An 18,848-nucleotide genomic window follows, 5' to 3' on the forward strand; every position below is an offset into this window, starting at 1 on the left:
TCCATCTTTTTATACAGTCTATGATTACCATGGGAGCCGAAATAAAACACACATTCCCGGTACGCAGAGGAATCACTAAATTAAATATAAATTAATGTTAAAACACAATACATTTCAATTTCATTTTTGAGGTTTTTTTTGTTTTTTACATTTGAGTATGGTACAGTTTTTATGTAACTTTTAGGCATAACACATTTTAATTTAATAATTATTTAGTTTTTTTTAGGAATAAAACTGCCTTGTTTTTGAACCGTGCAGAGCTGTAGCTGAATAGTTAGGCCTACTACGCTCTGTATTTTAATGTTGGTCATTATGGTGGTACTTGAAGAGGTATAAGAAGTTTGAGAACTGGTCTAACACAGTACACAATCCCAGATTTCTTCTTCTATTACCTGGACCACGTCGCTGCAGATTGATGATGCTCGGTTTAATTCCAACAGTCATGTCCTTTGATGAATTCCTGCTCAGAACCTGTGGTAAAAACAAAGGGATGCCTTACAATCTTAAAGCTTACAGACTCCAATAAATATGTGCACTTATAAAGTAAATAAGTTTACTTACAACTTTGTCCGAGCTCTACAATCTTATAGTCATTTCCATTATGTCTGCATAGCATTTTGATGGAGACAACTGCAAAAGGACTTGCTGTGGTCCATCCACAAGATTATTGAATTCTGCGCTTCCAAAATATCATAAAGATGAAAAATACAGAAACACATTAAAACAGGACCCTAAAAACACAAGACTAGAGACCAATCAGTCAGGATAGACAAGGAGAGAGCAATTATCTGTGGCCATCAGATGTGCTGATATCTGTTTGGGCTCGTTCTGTCTCGCGTATCTTGTCAGTGTCGGCGCTTGCTTGGCCATTTGTTGTGGGAAAATAAGGAAAGTGTGTCCAGCTAAATTCAATTAGTATTTTGTTAGATGGGTATAAAAAAGCGTAGTTTACCGGGCAGTTGTCGTGTGAAGGCCATCGACTCCACCGGGCAGGGACACCGGCAGACGATATAAGTATCGCGTTTTATTTCTCCTCTTTCCTGCCAGCACTTGTTTCTCTTCTGTTTCAGTTTTTATAAGCATTTCTCACGATGTGTTAGTAAGTTGTGTGTTTGGCTCAGTGTTATTTCTTAGGATTACTGATAAACTATACTGTCCTGATCTGTATTTGTTATCTATTTTAATTTTAGTTAAATACTGTCTGAATTTATTATACCGTTTGTTCTTTAATATTTTTAATTTAGCTTTTTTTAATTTAAATTATAAGTGTTAAAGATTTGTTGTATGCATTTGTAATTTTTACTTAATTTATGTGTATAGGTAGTATTTGTAAAGTTTTACCTTTTAGTTTTGGATCTGTTTTTAGTTTTTTTAAAACTACAATTGATTGCTTCTGTTGTCCTCATTTGTAAGTCGCTAAATGACTAAATAATAATCATAATAATAATAACATCACCTGCAAAACCATTCTCTTTTGATGATTGTCTTGCTGTTGTCTCTCCAGAGCATCTGTTCTCACTTTCATTTGAATCATATTAAAACCAAATAAGTGTTACCATAAGAACCCTTACGAGTTATAAAAATAATTAACGTGGTTAATAAATTAAGAAGGTAATATTAAAAGACAAAACTCAGTATACACCTTATTAATGTTTCCAACTAGATATACAAGTAAGCAGATGTGCCCAGAATATGAAAGCAACCCTCAAAGTTTCACATTATGCATTTTCCTCCCATAGAAAACCATTATAAAGAAAAGTTTAACGTAAGTGGCTCATTGAATGAAGACATTGATATGAAAAAGAACTATTAAACCATAACTCGTTTATTATTGAAAGGATTTTAGTATGTTATGTACGTACTGTATTTTCTGTTTGTTTTATACATACTGTAATATTTATTTATTATTATCGCAATAAAAAAAACTGATATGAAAAGGCCAAATTCGGTATAGTTTATAAAAATATATCGGCCTACTATGTATGTACAGGTCAGCAGATGAACACAGAACATGAATGCAACACGCTGAATTTCATTTCCTCTAATCGCAATAGCGAGGAGGATATACAGCAACATTATTAAACCACGACGCTCCAAATTTCACTAATAACCGTCCCGTCCATAAACATTGACTAATTGAGAGTTTTGTTGTTTTTGTGTGAATTTATAAAAATGACATTAAGATAACAGATGATCTGCACTACAGATTAAAATATCTGCAAATATTCAATGTTGGTCTACATACATAGCCTACAGGAGACAAATGAATTAGTGTTTTTGAAAAAAATTTAAATAAATAATCATTAAACATTTAATTAGTGAATTAAAAACTTAATTATATACATATTTGGATCAAATGGACAATGTAATGGTACATGATCTACTGTATATATTCAGATTTTCATACAGGAGATTGAGTGATATATATATATGTTTTTGTGAATTTATATATAAAGTTACATTCAGATATTAACCATATTCAGCCCATCAGACTTACAGTAATCATATGCACCAATGAAATATGTAATATTTATTTATGCTTTAGTATTCACTATTGGTTGTCATACAGCAACAGAACAGTGTCCTACGAAGCGTTTTATAAAGACAAACACAATTCACCCCTTTCTAAAATTCCAAGGGCCATCTAGCCATCTCAGAAGAAAAAGACAACTTTTTGTGTACAACAATCTTATATATTAACAACATTTATTAAAAGCATGAACTAGGATGAGTCCCGTTGATGACTCTCTTTAATTGTTGTTCAGTCCTCCTGTCAAAATGCTCCACTCACTGGTAAAAAAAACTAAAGTTGGATAGTTGTAGAAAGAAATGGTTATTTGTGAATAATGGCAGGATGTCATGTTTGACCACATTTTCCTTTATAGTATCCTTATAGGCTTTCCTGTAGCTCAAATAGTAGAGCATGGTGCTAGCAACGCCAAGATCATGGTTCGATTCCCAGGGAAAGCAAGAGCTGATTAAATGTAGAAACTGTAACTTGAATGCAATGTAAGTCGCTTTGGATAAAAGTGTCTGCTAAATGCATAAATGTAAATCCTTACAGTACCTTATGTAGACGACAGGTCCTGGCAGAAATTTCTCCTCAGCCTCCAGGATGGACAGATTTTCCACAAAAGCCAGGGACAGATAATGGACTACCAGAGAAAGAACTGAGATTGATCACACATCCCAAGTAGCCAAGTATCATTTCACATGTTTAGCTTCTTACAACAAAATAAAAAGTGTCTCTTCTATAATAACCACAAAAAACATTGTTTTTAGAGCAATGGTCTCACATTATGAATAAACTATTTGACATTTAATACAATGTGAATCTGACATAATGCAGAGCTCAGCTAACACGAGACCAGTCTCTGGAAAAAAGTCCATTCATGATGAATTTGATCTGGTCAGTGTGGGTGTGCTGTCCAGAACTGAAGTCAGGTGAGAGTGGATTGCATCAGTCTGCTCCTGATCTTCAGTGTATATCCCCCCCCCCCCCCCCCCCCCCCCCCAATACGACAACTCTGGTTACTTAATTCATAATTATTTTTTTTTAAATTTCATTTAAATAGTTTTAATGTTGGTTATCAAGAATAGAAATGTAAGTATTGCCATGTGGGAATTTTACTAAGGTGATTATGAAAACAATGACGAGGCATGATTGATTGATGCCTTATGATTTATTGCATGTTTCATCTGTGCTGTGTTGCTGTGTTTGGTCAGTTATTTCCATTGGCAAGGAAGAGACTTCAAAGATGAAACAACAAACTGAGATGTTCAGAAACCAGTACACATACCCCTCTGTCTCAAACTGCTCGATAAGACTCTGATTGCAGGAATGTCAAGCTAACAGAAATTGAAATGTTACAGCATTAGTATTCAGATCTTATTGTTAGAACTCAATGATCAGCAATAAAGTACAACAGCTTTCTAGCAATTAATGAAGAAAATAGAAAAGCTCACCTGAGGGAAATTGACAGGAGTGTTCAGCCCGGGGTAGAGGGCATACTGTCAGCGTTATATGCCATAGGAACATGGCAATCGTCTCTTAGCTGTGGACCTAAAGATGTCTCTGTGCTGGTCATCTCCAAACCTAGGCTTTGATGACTATACAGGGAGACTAGAAGGAGGATCTCTCTTCAGAGTGGCTTCTGTATCTATAGGGATGCATATAAAAGTGTTATGACAATCCATTTCACATTTGCATTATCTTTGCTTTATTATATTGGGGTAAAATCACCCTCCGTAAAACCAGCATAAAAGAACAATCCCTCCACAATGTTTAATAATTACTCTATTCTTATGAGCTACAGCATGTAAAATCTTACACAGAACAGATAATGATCTGTGTTCATGTAGGAACACAAGGGCATCCTTCATCAAAGCATTATCCTAAAAAACACACATAACACCAATAAAGGATACCTTTTATTTGACTTCTGACTTATGGTAGATGTCAAATAGTATGATTTATGTATTCAATACTCACTGGAGAGCAGGCTAGAGGATTGTGGCAATAACAAGCATGTTGTCAGTGTCCATGTCTTTGCTCTGTGAGAGTAAAAGGACAAATTAAGCAGACTACCACTTGCCATTCAAATATGAAATTAAGAACTACAGAAGATAAACTACAGCTGATATAAAATAATGTGAAAAAGATTTATACATGTGCTCAAACCTCTTCATAGACTCGTATAGAAGAGTATTATTCAGCATGTGATGCACAGCAACGCCACCAGAGCTGGGTTCAGTGCTGACAATAGACACATTTTTTACTAGATTTACGAGGAAACTCTTCATAAATGTTGCCAAATAATCAATTCTGCTTAAATATCTTCTTGGTGAGCTGACAAACAGACACACATGAACCAACACACAACTACAGGAGGAGCTCTGACATCACTGTAGTTCAGTGAGAGACTCAGAGAAAATGAAAGTGAAACTTAATCTGCAACAATATGGACGCCTGAAAAGATCAAACTATAAACAACAGAATATTTATCTGTTTAAAGACCCTTGTGAACACATCTGATACTCAGAGGTAAGTGATAGAAATATAAGAGAGATTGTGCTGAACAGGTTTCTGATGGCAGGGGTCTGGTTTAGTAGGGTTTATATCAGACTGGAATGAGTTGAACAGAAGCAGGTTTAAGCGTCAAATACTCAGCTGCTTTAGTTGATTAATTCACTGAAATGCTATCATTATTGTATTAAAAGTACGTAATTTGATTGGTTGTAAATCAAAGTTTGGTGTTTTTGTCATTTTGCCACATTACATAAAGACTAAAGAAACAGGAAGTAAATGACCTGCAGACAAACTGAACTCAAACCTGCTTCATTGCAGCTGAAAATCACTTTAACATTAAACAGGATGAGGATGACTCTTGACCATATAATGTCTTTTGTGGAGAGATGTGCCTAATTTTCTATAAAGAAATATATATTTATGTTTGCTGGAAAATATGACTTGTTCTTTGTACTTTAAACAGCAGGTCATAGTTCAGTAAGTTAACGAGTCACTCGCTTTGTTTCAAATGAATGATTGTGTTTCCATCACTATCAACTCTCACACTTTAACCAACTTAATATAAATATTGATTTAGCTGTCATGGTCCAATTTAGTCGAGTCTAAAAAAGAAAAACTATTATTTTTCTTTAAAAGGCTTTAAGAGGGAAAGAATAATGGCAGAATCTTCACAAACAGCAAGAAAAACCAGGAGAGGGAGTATCGAGAGATTACCTCCATGTAAGTTAATAACCAAGAAAAACACTTTGACTTTTCTTTTATAATATTGAATATGTACAGTTAAGAAATGTAAATCAGATCAAATAATTTCAGCTTAACAAGTATAATTCTTGTACATGTATTTATTTATTTTGGTAAGTGGTTCTGTAATGAGCTTCACATGTAGGTTCTGATCAGCTTGGGTTCATCTTACAATAATGACCTGCTGACTGTATATATGAATTTCTTAAAAGTCGCCAATCTTTGTCTCTTGACACTCTTTACATTCATCCAGCTTCATGAGGTGCATCATGTGATTCTTTATAAACAGTATTGAAGGAGTTCACACTAATCCTAATTAATGTCTCTTTCCAGCAATGTCATCCTCCATTAGTTCACTGTCTGAGGAGCTTCAGTGCTCGATATGTCTGGAGGTGTTCACTGATCCAGTCTCTACTCCATGTGGACACAACTTCTGCAAGACCTGTCTGAATAAGTGCTGGAACAACAGCCAGACCTGCAGCTGTCCATACTGTAAAGAAACATTCAAGCAAAGACCTGATCTCAAGATTAATACCACACTCCGAGAGCTCGTAGATCACTGTAAAAAGAAAACTCCTGAGAAAACAACTGAAGTTCTGTGTGACGTCTGTGAGGAAAGAAAGCTGAAAGCCCTGAAGTCGTGTCTGGTGTGTCAGAGCTCTTACTGTGAAACTCATCTGGAGCGTCATTTGAGAGTGGCAGGTTTGAAGAAACACAAACTGATGGATCCTGTGAGTAATCTGGAGGACTATATATGTCAGAAACACGAGAGACCTCTGGAGCTGTTCTGTAGAGATGATCAGACGTGTGTGTGTTCGATTTGTACCATTAAAGACCACGAGAACCACAACACTGTTCCTATAGAAGAGGAGAGTCAAGAGAAGAAGGTAGCAGTTACTGACTAAACTGCTTTTACAAAGCTTATATCATGAAGATTCAAATTTCCTGAGTTTCCTGAGAAGACAGTAAATCAGTGTTATGATAAATGTGTCTGTGTTGTTCTCTCTATAGACTGAACTGATGAAGACACAGAAAGACATGCAGCAGATGATCCAGAACAGAATCAAGAAGATTCAAGAAATCAAACACTCAGCAGAAGTCAGAAAAGTGAGTTAATTTAATTAAAGTTAAATATGTTAGACTCCTGATATAGAGACCAGCAGCATCTTCCTGGCCAAGAAAGAATAGCTTTCCTACTGTATACAGTACTAGCAGTAATCTAGCAAGATCAGCGTTTTAGTGACTCTGATCTGTGAGCAGCAAACACTATAATAAATGATAACTAAACTAAGCAAAACACATACATACACAATGGAGTAAAAAAGAGAGAGAACAAAAAACTGGCAGTATTAAAAATCTGTGAACCATTCGATCAAAACCAATCAAAATCACCTTAATAAAAGGGGTCAAAAATTAGAAACACATTTAAATAGTTGATAAATGGTTACTTGCGCTGGCTTTGTTGCTGAACAAGAGTCCAGATGCGTGTAGAGAATAAAGATTCTTCATGAGTTCATTAGGAGTGAGCTGGAAGACCTCAGCGGGTTCTTCCAAATATCCACAGATTTAAAGGGATAGTTCACCCAAAAATGAAAATTAACCAAAGATTTACTCACCCTCAGGGCATCCTAGGCATGTCTGCCATTCCTCTTCAGATGAACACAGTCGGAGTTATATTCCACATTGTCCTGTCTGTTCCAATCTGTATAATTGCAGTGAATAGTGCCCCTGTTTCTGAATCTGAAAAAAACGTATTCATCATCACAAAACTACTCCACACGGCGGGGAGTTAATAAAGACCTTCTGAAGAGAAACATTTACATTTATTCATTTAGCTGACGCTTTTATCCAAAGCGACTTACAATTGCTATATGTAATATGTCAGAGGTCGCACGCCTCTGGAGCAACTAGGAGTTAAGTGTCTTGCTCAGGGACACATTGGTGTCTCACAGTGGATTCGAACCCGGGTCTCTCACACCAAAGGCATGTGTCTTATCCACTGCGCCATCACTACCCAAACGATGCGTTAGTTTAAGAAAAATATAGATTCTTGAAACTGTATAAACTGAAATGTGCAGCTTCCGGTCTCTCAAGCAGCCGCGTTCATAACAAGGCGGTCGAGTGTATGACGCAGGCGTAGCGAAAGGTGTAACGTAAGATCCGGGGAGAGAGTGCATGACGAACGCAGATGCACAGAGGAGAAAGGAATGAATCTTGGAGAGCGTCTGTCTCAAAGGTATTGAGTCCTGATGGGTTTGGGTAGAGATCTTTTAACCTCCCTCTCTTACACATAACCCTGCTGGACTGACCAATCCAGAGGTGCACATTTTGAGATGGAAAAGGTTTCTTTGTTTTGTTTGACATCAAAGTACTGCGAGAGCTACAGAGAGCAGAGCAGACGGCTCCATGCTTTCGAATCGCTCTCACAGTACTTTGATGTCATACAAAAATCGATCAGTTTAGTGCAAAGAACCAGCACCTGCTTATTTTAGGCAATTTAGAAATCCTGAGCAGAACATGTCCCCGAGAAGAGGCACGTCTGGTCACCTTATAGTACAGTAATATAACAACTCTCCTCAACTAAACACATGATTTGAGAATCAATCAGAGCAATCGGTGCAGGATGAAGTTTCTTCTTCTGTTGAGGTATTTTAAATCCCCTTAAAAACACTGATGTATGAGCAATAATAACACTGATTCTTGCAACAGGGATTTTACACTGAACTGCTGGAGATGATGGAGGAGCAGCAGAAAGCAGCAGAGAAACAGGAGCAAGAGCTGATTGAAGAGCTGGAGCAGGAGATCACTGAGCTAAAGATGAGAAACACTGAGCTGGAGCAGCTCTCACACACTGAAGATCACCTCCACCTCCTACAGGTCAGTCAACATGATCTCTCTGATCAATGATAATGCAGTATATGACACCATAACACTCCCCGTGCTGAAGGATTGCTCCTCTCTCCTGCTGTAGATTCACTCATCCCTGTGCAGCTCTAGAAACACCAGGAACTGGCCTGAGATCAGTATGAAGACTCATGAGAGTCTGGAGACTCTGAGGAGAGCTCTGAACCAACTGAAGGACACTATAGATGACAAACTCACACAAACTGGTACATCAATACATACACTGATCAGATAGAAACAAGAGGATTTACTCTGTTATTTATATATAACCTTAATCTTAACCTGATCTGCTGATGTTTTCTTGTCATGTGTCTCTACAGAGCTGAAGTGGATGCAGCAGTATGCAGGTACAGTGTGCTGTCTGCACTACACTAGTTTACATTCATACACTCACAGCTTCATTACTGCTCTACAATCTGATTAAACAGCCTGCTCTCATGATTATACTAGATATTAATACCTAACATTTACAAGCACAAAACATACATTTTTGACGCGATTGACCTGGGTTCGATCCCGCCTTTTGCCAATCTTTTTTTTCTCCCTTTTCAAATCTCATATCACATCGTAAAAGCATTTATTGTCAATACAAATGAAAGAAATAACCAAAAAGTTGATAATAAAGTATCGGGGAGGGTTAGGGTAGGTGTCGGGAGGGCTTTATTGTACCAATAAGGTGGCTTCCATTTAATAATTTGAATTAAAATTATTTAAAATGTACACTCAACACGTTATTATTGCATACTGTTTTATAATGTAATGCAATACTGAGGTGCAGATAATTGCCACTATTTTGCGACAAGTAGTATAAATATCAGAAAATCCTGCTATTTTCACTTAGTGTAGATAGAATCCATTACAATTTGAATTTAAGAAAATATTAGCGCAATTTCAACTGAGGGGGCCTTTAATCAGTCCGTGCCCAGGGCACCTCTGCTTCATGATGCGTCCCTGGGGGTCTGAAAAGTCGCTAAATTGGCAACACTGCGCGCGCTCGCATCATTCAAACACACACCTCACCAGAAACACGGCATGTCGCAATCTGTGACGAATGCAGGTGAGAGCCAATGAGCGTTCGATTATCCTGCCGTAAAACCTGTCGTTTGAAGCGGCAACATCTGAATTCGTAACGGACGCGTCAGTCAGCGCGGGCTTCTCTGTTTCCGGTCGCTGGACTCGCTGCTCGGGATGAGATGAAGATCGCAGAATAAAGGCTTGGATTTGGGTCTGTTTCTCAATACATAAGAATTATCATGAGATCACGCTGGATTAAATATTAGAAACATCATCATCACAGAATCTGTGTATTGTGAGTTTGATTGATATTCTGTGTTTTCTCAGTGGATGTGACTCTGGATCCTGATACAGCTCATCCTCATCTCATTCTGTCTGATGATGGAAAACAAGTGAGACATGGAGACATTAGACAGAAACTCCCAGACAATCCAGAGAGATTTGATTACTGTGCCTGTGTCTTGGGAAAGGAGGGATTCTCCTCAGGGAGATTTTATTTTGAGGTGCAGGTGAAGGGAAAGACTAAATGGGATTTAGGAGTGGCCAGAGAATCCATTCACAGGAAGGGACAGATCACAGCGAGTCCCAGTGATGGTCAGTGGACCGTGTGGCTGAGGAATGGAGATGAATATGAGGCTCTCGCTGGTCCTTCTGTCTCTCTGTCTCTGAGAGTGAAGCCGCAGCGGGTCGGTGTGTTTGTGGATTATGAGGAGGGTCTGGTCTGCTTTTATGATGCAGAGTCCAGCTCTCATATCTACTCTTTCACTGCTCAGTCTTTCACTGAAAAACTCTATCCATATTTTAGCCCATGCACTAATGATGGAGGTGAAAACTCAAGCCCACTGATCATCACACCTGTCAATTATAATAAATAATATACTCCTAAAACGAAATATAGTATTAAAATAATCAATGATTTATAAAAATAAATGTTTATAATTACAATTTTGAAAACATTTTGTGCTGCTATTTTTTATCATTTGTTTTTCAATTTCTATAATGTTTGTTTCTGCTATAATTACATTTTCTCATGTTCTGTGATATTACTGTAATAAATCAGACGGCAAAACCTTGATATGTATCATAGAACTGTATGATTACTATATTCATATACAACGGTATGTACATAGTACTGTAAGATACATAAAAATAGCATGATATTATGTTCATAGTAGTGTCCAAAAGACATGATCTTACCATAGTACCATGCCACATGTTAACACAACGGCACAATGAGGTACGTTTTACTATAAAAACAGAACAGAATTACTTTTATTCACAAATTTGAACCCTTTAAAAGTTTAAAGAGAAAGTATGTCTGTAACACAGATGGTGTAATATGACTTGCAGCTAAATTCAATATCAGCATGAAATCCAGAATGATCATATTTACTGTTTTAAAGGATATTCATGGGTTTATTATGAGTGTTCAAATCAGCAGTAAATATGCTAATCCTTTTATTCTTGAGAGTAAACAAGTAAATCAATCTTAATTTTATTAATGAATGCAAGCCTTGGCACTCGTTAACCCATCACATGAAATACTATTATACTTATACCTTAATTAGTCTATCTAACCAGCCTAGGACTCACTGCTGATTTTATTTGTCCATTTGAGAAAATGTAATATTTATAATTTCATTAAGATCCTTATACAGTATATTGATCCCAGAATTAAGATGTTCAATAAATACATTCTGTCTTATTGTAGATTAATTAAACATGAAACAGCAGGCTCGTGCAGAAGGGGGGGCTTTGGGACTCGAGCCCCTGTCCTTTTCCAAAATTATTCAAAAGTGCCCCTCGAACAAATAGCAATGATATTGTGGTCAATAAAACAAAATGCATTTGAATTCTAATGAACATGACAATTTGTACAAAACAGTAACGACTCGCTCAAAACTCAGAAAACTGTTTATTTTTCCATATCTGTCAATCTGAGGCGTTGCTATGGTTGCGAGCGTTTTCAGAAACCACAGGCTCTAGAGCCATATATTACCATTTCTGATAATTATGCAGCATTATGAAAGTGTCTTATGCTCATCATTATTTGATGAAAAAAACTGTAGCCTAATATTGAAAATATTACAATTTAAAAGAATGTTTTTCTATTTTAATATACATTTATACTATTTTAATAAAATATAATTTATTTATGTGATTCTTCAGCATCATTGCTCCAGTCTTCAATGCATGGTCCTTCAGAAATCATTCTAATATACTGATTTATTATCAATTAATAACAGTTGTGCTGCTTATTTTTTATTTTATGTTTAAATTGGAACCTGTGATACTTTTTGGGGTTCATTGATAAATAAAAAGTTAAAAAGAGCAGCATTTATTCAAAGTAGAGATGTTTTCTAACAATATCAATCTTTACTATCACCGTTTCTATCAATTTAACAAATCCTTGCTGAATAAAAAAATTAAAAATACTGACTCCAAGCTTTTGAACGGTAGTGTATATCGTTACAAAAGTTATATTTTAAATAAGTAAAAGTTCTTATTTAACTTTTTATTCATCAAAGTATCCTGAAAAAACTATCACAGGTTTTCAACATTGTTAATAATTCAACATTGCATAAAATGCAAAGTAAATTAATAAAGTATATTAAAATGTGATTTGATCAAATAAATGCAGGCTTGATGGCTATAAGTGACTTCTTGCAAAAATATAAAATAGTAATGTATCCAATCTTTTTCCACATTTGAGCCGCTGCCGCTGAGGAACTCTCTGCACGTCCCTGTGAAACACAGACCTGTGACTCAGACTTAATACAAAAACACTGCCATTCTATTCAAAACACTTTTATACTGATCACTTTATAATTATATGTCTTTAGTAGGTCTTCGCTTTCATTTATAGTATTAAATTGCATATAAACACATGAAACGTTTTCCACTGATAACAGCAGTCACTGAGAGAGAATACAGCCTCTACTGGACACTTCTGGACATGATTCTCATCTACTGGAAACATGTAATGCAAAACTGATTTAAACACCATAAATCACACAAAATGTTAATTATTCCTAATTTTCCATCCCTGGATTTGGGACTTTGAAGTTAATCTAAAACCTTCATCTGACACACAGATCGCATCCACGCAAGTTACTGAACTCGTTCTGTATGATGTTACAGAAAGTTGTTTCACACAGCATGTTGTTTCTCTTGTTCATCTGCTCGTTAACATAAAGACACTCTTGTGCTGGGCTTCTTTACTAGAATGCATTACAGTATATCGGTGGAACAAACCAACGACACAAACTGTGGGGGGAACCTTCTTCTTCTTCTTTTAGTTTAATGGTGAATTGCAAACCAGCTTTTACAGGTGCATACCGCCACCTGCTGTACAGGAGTGTGTCACATCAGGGCTTTATGTACTTTAGATAAAAAAAATAACATATATTCTTAATTTCTGTTCTTTCACTTTCCCCTATCTTCCCCTTTTCCTCCCTTCATTCTCGCTTTCCTTTTCTTCCTCTTTATTTCCTTTCCTTTTGAATTATAGCCTGCCTATATTTTCTCATCTAATCCTGTGTTTCTTATAAAAAGTCATATTTATCAGAAACGCATTTTGTCATTAAATACAAAGTTGACTTTAACCCTGTGTGTCCAAGTCTTAACTTTGCAAGAATCACTTCCTCTTTTCTACACTTCCCTTTAAATGTTTCCACCGTGATTGATTTGTGTATGTTATAATAGCGTCTCCCTTTATTATGTAATTAAATGAATATGTGGACATCAAAACGTGTAAACTTAGAGTGAGGGTTTGAGCTTTTATTTGGGAATCGTGATGTATTCTCCTGTTTGTGTAGATTTATAAATGATTTACCTTCTGATGAAAATCTGATGAAATGGCGCACGTTGTGTTCCCAGATGAACGGTAATAAAGCCAAACTCACAACAACATGCAGAGATGAGTTTGAGACGCTCCACATGTAAATGATAACAGTTTCTGTGGAGCTACTGTGAACGGAGCCGAAGTGTCATCTAAGCACATATCAACATCTATATTAGTCCACGTTCAGCTAAGTAACACATTCACAAATCAGATAAAACAAACCAATAACACATTTAATTCATGGGGATGAACACAGAAACTAGCCTCGTTATGAAGCCTCTTATTAAATGGATGTAAACTTCTCTATAGTCTCTTAAGACTGGAATACATGATTTCTGTCCTGATTCTCCACAGATTTACAGGCTGGAGAAGCTGATGCTAGTTACCAAAGATCAGAGCCAGTCTGTAGATCTGAGTCGACAGAATCCATAGAAACTCGATGAACTTAAAGTGACAACCATCAGTTAATATTTAAAGTGTGTTTCTGAAGTATTTACAAAGACGTTCAATGTAGAAGAGCTTAAATAAATAGTCTAGGTCATGTATTAAGTTTGTACATATTTTAATATGAACAACTATTATTAACAATATGTATGAAATGATACTTTTTCTTATTGATGTCACACTGAAGCTGTGATTTTTATAGTAGTGCACCCTTTAAGCTCACCTTACAATAATATGAAATCTTTCAAAATAACAGCAGTATAAAACCACAGACCAGCAATAAACTGTATATTTATAATATTATGGATGTAAAAGTACAAGCCAGTAATGTCTGTGGAGTAATATATTAGCGTAGCATACGATCTTATCCAGCTAGTCAGCTAACTGTGTTCTGGAGCATCTGCGTTATGTTGCTAAAAATATGTTTTGGATCTAATGTAATTATTTCACACATCCATGTTCCAGGTTATAATATGCAAAAGTCTGAACATTAATCTCTTCATTTTACAGTAAGTAGTGACACTTACCCAAAATAAAGGCTTAAACATCTAAAAAAGGTACATTTATCTCCTCTTTTGGTGAAAGTTTTTAGACAGATTTCTAAATGGCCTCGAGACACAATGAACACATGGAGACTCATATCTCAGCGTGTGATGATCTGATTGACTTGAAATTACAGGAGGTATACACTAACAAACACATCCATCGGTTAAGACATCAAGTAGGATAATTATTTTTTCTTTTTATAATCTGAGCTCAAAAATGGAAGTGTGTTTAATAGGTACGTTTACCCAGAGGAAGGAAGCGGAGACGCGTCGTCCATCTTTTTATACAGTCTATGATTACCATGGGAGCCGAAATAAAACACACATTCCCGGGACGCAGAGGAATCACTAAATTAAATATAAATTAATGTTAAAACACAATACATTTCAATTTCATTTTTAAGTTTTTTTTTGTTTTTTACATTTGAGTATGGTACAGTTTTTATGTAACTTTTAGGCGTAACACATTTTAATTTAATAATTATTTAGTTTTTTTTAGGAATAAAACTGCCTTGTTTTTGAACCGTGCAGAGCTGTAGCTGAATAGTTAGGCCTACTACGCTCTGTATTTTAATGTTGGTCATTATGGTGGTACTTGAAGAGGTATAAGAAGTTTGAGAACTGGTCTAACACAGTACACAATCCCAGATTTCTTCTTCTATTACCTGGACCACGTCGCTGCAGATTGATGATGCTCGGTTTAATTCCAACAGTCATGTCCTTTGATGAATTCCTGCTCAGAACCTGTGGTAAAAACAAAGGGATGCCTTACAATCTTAAAGCTTACAGACTCCAATAAATATGTGCACTTATAAAGTAAATAAGTTTACTTACAACTTTGTCCGAGCTCTACAATCTGAAAGTCATTTCCATTATGTCTGCATAGCATTTTGATGAAGACAACTGCAAAAGGACTTGCTGTGGTCCATCCACAAGATTATTGAATTCTGCGCTTCCAAAATATCATAAAGATGAAAAATACAGAAACACATTAAAACAGGACCCTAAAAACACAAGACTAGAGACCAATCAGTCAGGATAGACAAGGAGAGAGCAATTATCTGTGGCCATCAGATGTGCTGATATCTGTTTGGGCTCGTTCTGTCTCGCGTATCTTGTCAGTGTCGGCGCTTGCTTGGCCATTTGTTGTGGGAAAATAAGGAAAGTGTGTCCAGCTAAATTCAATTAGTATTTTGTTAGATGGGTATAAAAAAGCGTAGTTTACCGGGCAGTTGTCGTGTGAAGGCCATCGACTCCACCGGGCAGGGACACCGGCAGACGATATAAGTATCGCTTTTTATTTCTCCTCTTTCCTGCCAGCACTTGTTTCTCTTCTGTTTCAGTTTTTATAAGCATTTCTCACTATGTGTTAGTAAGTTGTGTGTTTGGCTCAGTGTTATTTCTTAGGATTACTGATAAACTATACTGTCCTGATCTGTATTTGTTATCTATTTTAATTTTAGTTAAATACTGTCTGAATTTATTATACCGTTTGTTCTTTAATATTTTTAATTTAGCTTTTTTTAATTTAAATTATAAGTGTTAAAGATTTGTTGTATGCATTTGTAATTTTTACTTAATTTATGTGTATAGGTAGTATTTGTAAAGTTTTACCTTTTAGTTTTGGATCTGTTTTTAGTTTTTTTAAAACTACAATTGATTGCTTCTGTTGTCCTCATTTGTAAGTCGCTAAATGACTAAATAATAATCATAATAATAATAACATCACCTGCAAAACCTTTCTCTTTTGATGATTGTCTTGCTGTTGTCTCTCCAGAGCATCTGTTCTCACTTGAATCATATTAAAACCAAATAAGTGTTACCATAAGAACCCTTACGAGTTATACAAATAATTAACGTGGTTAATAAATTAAGAAGGTAATATTAAAAGACAAAACTCAGTATACACCTTATTAATGTTTCCAACTAGATATACAAGTAAGCAGATGTGCCCAGAATATGAAAGCAACCCTCAAAGTTTCACATTATGCATTTTCTTCCCATAGAAAACCATTATAAAGAAAAGTTTAACGTAAGTGGCTCATTGAATGAAGACATTGATATGAAAAAGAACTCAATGTAATGGTACATGATCTACTGTATATATTCAGATTTTCATACAGGAGATTGAGTGATATATATATATGTTTTTGTGAATTTATAAATAAAGTTACATTCAGATATTAACCATATTCAGCCCATCAGACTTACAGTAATCATATGCACCAATGAAATATGTAATATTTATTTATGCTTTAGTATTCACTATTGGTTGTCATACAGCAACAGAACAGTGTCCTACGAAGCGTTTTATAAAGACAAACACAATTCACCCCTTTCTAAAATTCCAAGGGCCATCTAGCCATCTCAGAAGAAAAAGACAACTTTTTTGTGTACAACAATCTTATTTATTAACAACATTTATTAAAAGCATGAACTAGGATGAGTCCCGTTGATGACTCTCTTTAATTGTTGTTCAGTCCTCCTGTCAAAATGCTCCACTCACTGGTAAAAAAAACTAAAGTTGGATAGTTGTAGAAAGAAATGGTTATTTGTGAATAATGGCAGGATGTCATGTTTGACCACATTTTCCTTTATAGTATCCTTATAGGCTTTCCTGTAGCTCAAATAGTAGAGCATGGTGCTAGCAACGCCAAGATCATGGTTCGATTCCCAGGGAAAGCAAGAGCTGATTAAATGTAGAAACTGTAACTTGAATGCAATGTAAGTCGCTTTGGATAAAAGTGTCTGCTAAATGCATAAATGTAAATCCTTACAGTACCTTATGTAGACGACAGGTCCTGGCAGAAATTTCTCCTCAGCCTCCAGGATGGACAGATTTTCCACAAAAGCCAGGGACAGATAATGGACTACCAGAGAAAGAACTGAGATTGATCACACATCCCAAGTAGCCAAGTATCATTTCACATGTTTAGCTTCTTACAACAAAATAAAAAGTGTCTCTTCTATAATAACCACAAAAAACATTGTTTTTAGAGCAATGGTCTCACATTATGAATAAACTATTTGACATTTAATACAATGTGAATCTGACATAATGCAGAGCTCAGCTAACACGAGACCAGTCTCTGGAAAAAAGTCCATTCATGATGAATTTGATCTGGTCAGTGTGGGTGTGCTGTCCAGAACTGAAGTCAGGTGAGAGTGGATTGCATCAGTCTGCTCCTGATCTTCAGTGTATATCCCCCCCCCCCCCCCCCCCCCCAATACGACAACTCTGGTTACTTAATTCATAATTATTTTTTTTTAAATTTCATTTAAATAGTTTTAATGTTGGTTATCAAGAATAGAAATGTAAGTATTGCCATGTGGGAATTTTACTAAGGTGATTATGAAAACAATGACGAGGCATGATTGATTGATGCCTTATGATTTATTGCATGTTTCATCTGTGCTGTGTTGCTGTGTTTGGTCAGTTATTTCCATTGGCAAGGAAGAGACTTCAAAGATGAAACAACAAACTGAGATGTTCAGAAACCAGTACACATACCCCTCTGTCTCAAACTGCTCGATAAGACTCTGATTGCAGGAATGTCAAGCTAACAGAAATTGAAATGTTACAGCATTAGTATTCAGATCTTATTGTTAGAACTCAATGATCAGCAATAAAGTACAACAGCTTTCTAGCAATTAATGAAGAAAATAGAAAAGCTCACCTGAGGGAAATTGACAGGAGTGTTCAGCCCGGGGTAGAGGGCATACTGTCAGCGTTATATGCCATAGGAACATGGCAATCGTCTCTTAGCTGTGGACCTAAAGATGTCTCTGTGCTGGTCATCTCCAAACCTAGGCTTTGATGACTATACAGGGAGACTAGAAGGAGGATCTCTCTTCAGAGTGGCTTCTGTATCTATAGGGATGCATATAAAAGTGTTATGACAATCCATTTCACATTTGCATTATCTTTGCTTTATTATATTGGGGTAAAATCACCCTCCGTAAAACCAGCATAAAAGAACAATCCCTCCACAATGTTTAATAATTACTCTATTCTTATGAGCTACAGCATGTAAAATCTTACACAGAACAGATAATGATCTGTGTTCATGCAGGAACACAAGGGCATCCTTCATCAAAGCATTATCCTAAAAAACACACATAACACCAATAAAGGATACCTTTTATTTGACTTCTGACTTATGGTAGATGTCAAATAGTATGATTTATGTATTCAATACTCGCTGGAGAGCAGGCTAGAGGATTGTGGCAATAACAAGCATGTTGTCAGTGTCCATGTCTTTGCTCTGTGAGAGTAAAAGGACAAATTAAGCAGACTACCACTTGCCATTCAAATATGAAATTAAGA

The 18,848-nt window shown here is 36.0% G+C and overlaps 2 protein-coding genes across 2 annotated transcripts in view; both read left to right on the forward strand.

Moving 5' to 3' along the window:
* LOC306844765 (uncharacterized protein) overlaps nt 1-18,848 on the forward strand; it is a 36,778-nt gene that overhangs the window by 11,783 nt on the left and 6,147 nt on the right. Inside the window, exons 3-9 of the mRNA XM_079377145.1 lie at nt 6,104-6,657; nt 6,782-6,877; nt 8,480-8,647; nt 8,742-8,880; nt 8,995-9,021; nt 10,016-10,554; nt 17,586-17,680. Of these exons, the coding sequence (XP_079233271.1) occupies nt 6,104-6,657; nt 6,782-6,877; nt 8,480-8,647; nt 8,742-8,880; nt 8,995-9,021; nt 10,016-10,554; nt 17,586-17,680 (1,618 nt within the window). The remainder of the gene's footprint in view (nt 1-6,103; nt 6,658-6,781; nt 6,878-8,479; nt 8,648-8,741; nt 8,881-8,994; nt 9,022-10,015; nt 10,555-17,585; nt 17,681-18,848) is intronic.
* Nucleotides 1-18,848, forward strand: part of LOC306845446 (E3 ubiquitin-protein ligase TRIM39-like) — a 65,659-nt gene that overhangs the window by 11,752 nt on the left and 35,059 nt on the right. The gene's annotated exons all lie outside the window — the stretch shown is intronic.

The sequence above is a fragment of the Barbus barbus genome, assembly GCF_936440315.1.
Source record: "Barbus barbus genome assembly, chromosome: 25".
Taxonomy (NCBI): Eukaryota; Metazoa; Chordata; class Actinopteri; order Cypriniformes; family Cyprinidae; genus Barbus; species Barbus barbus.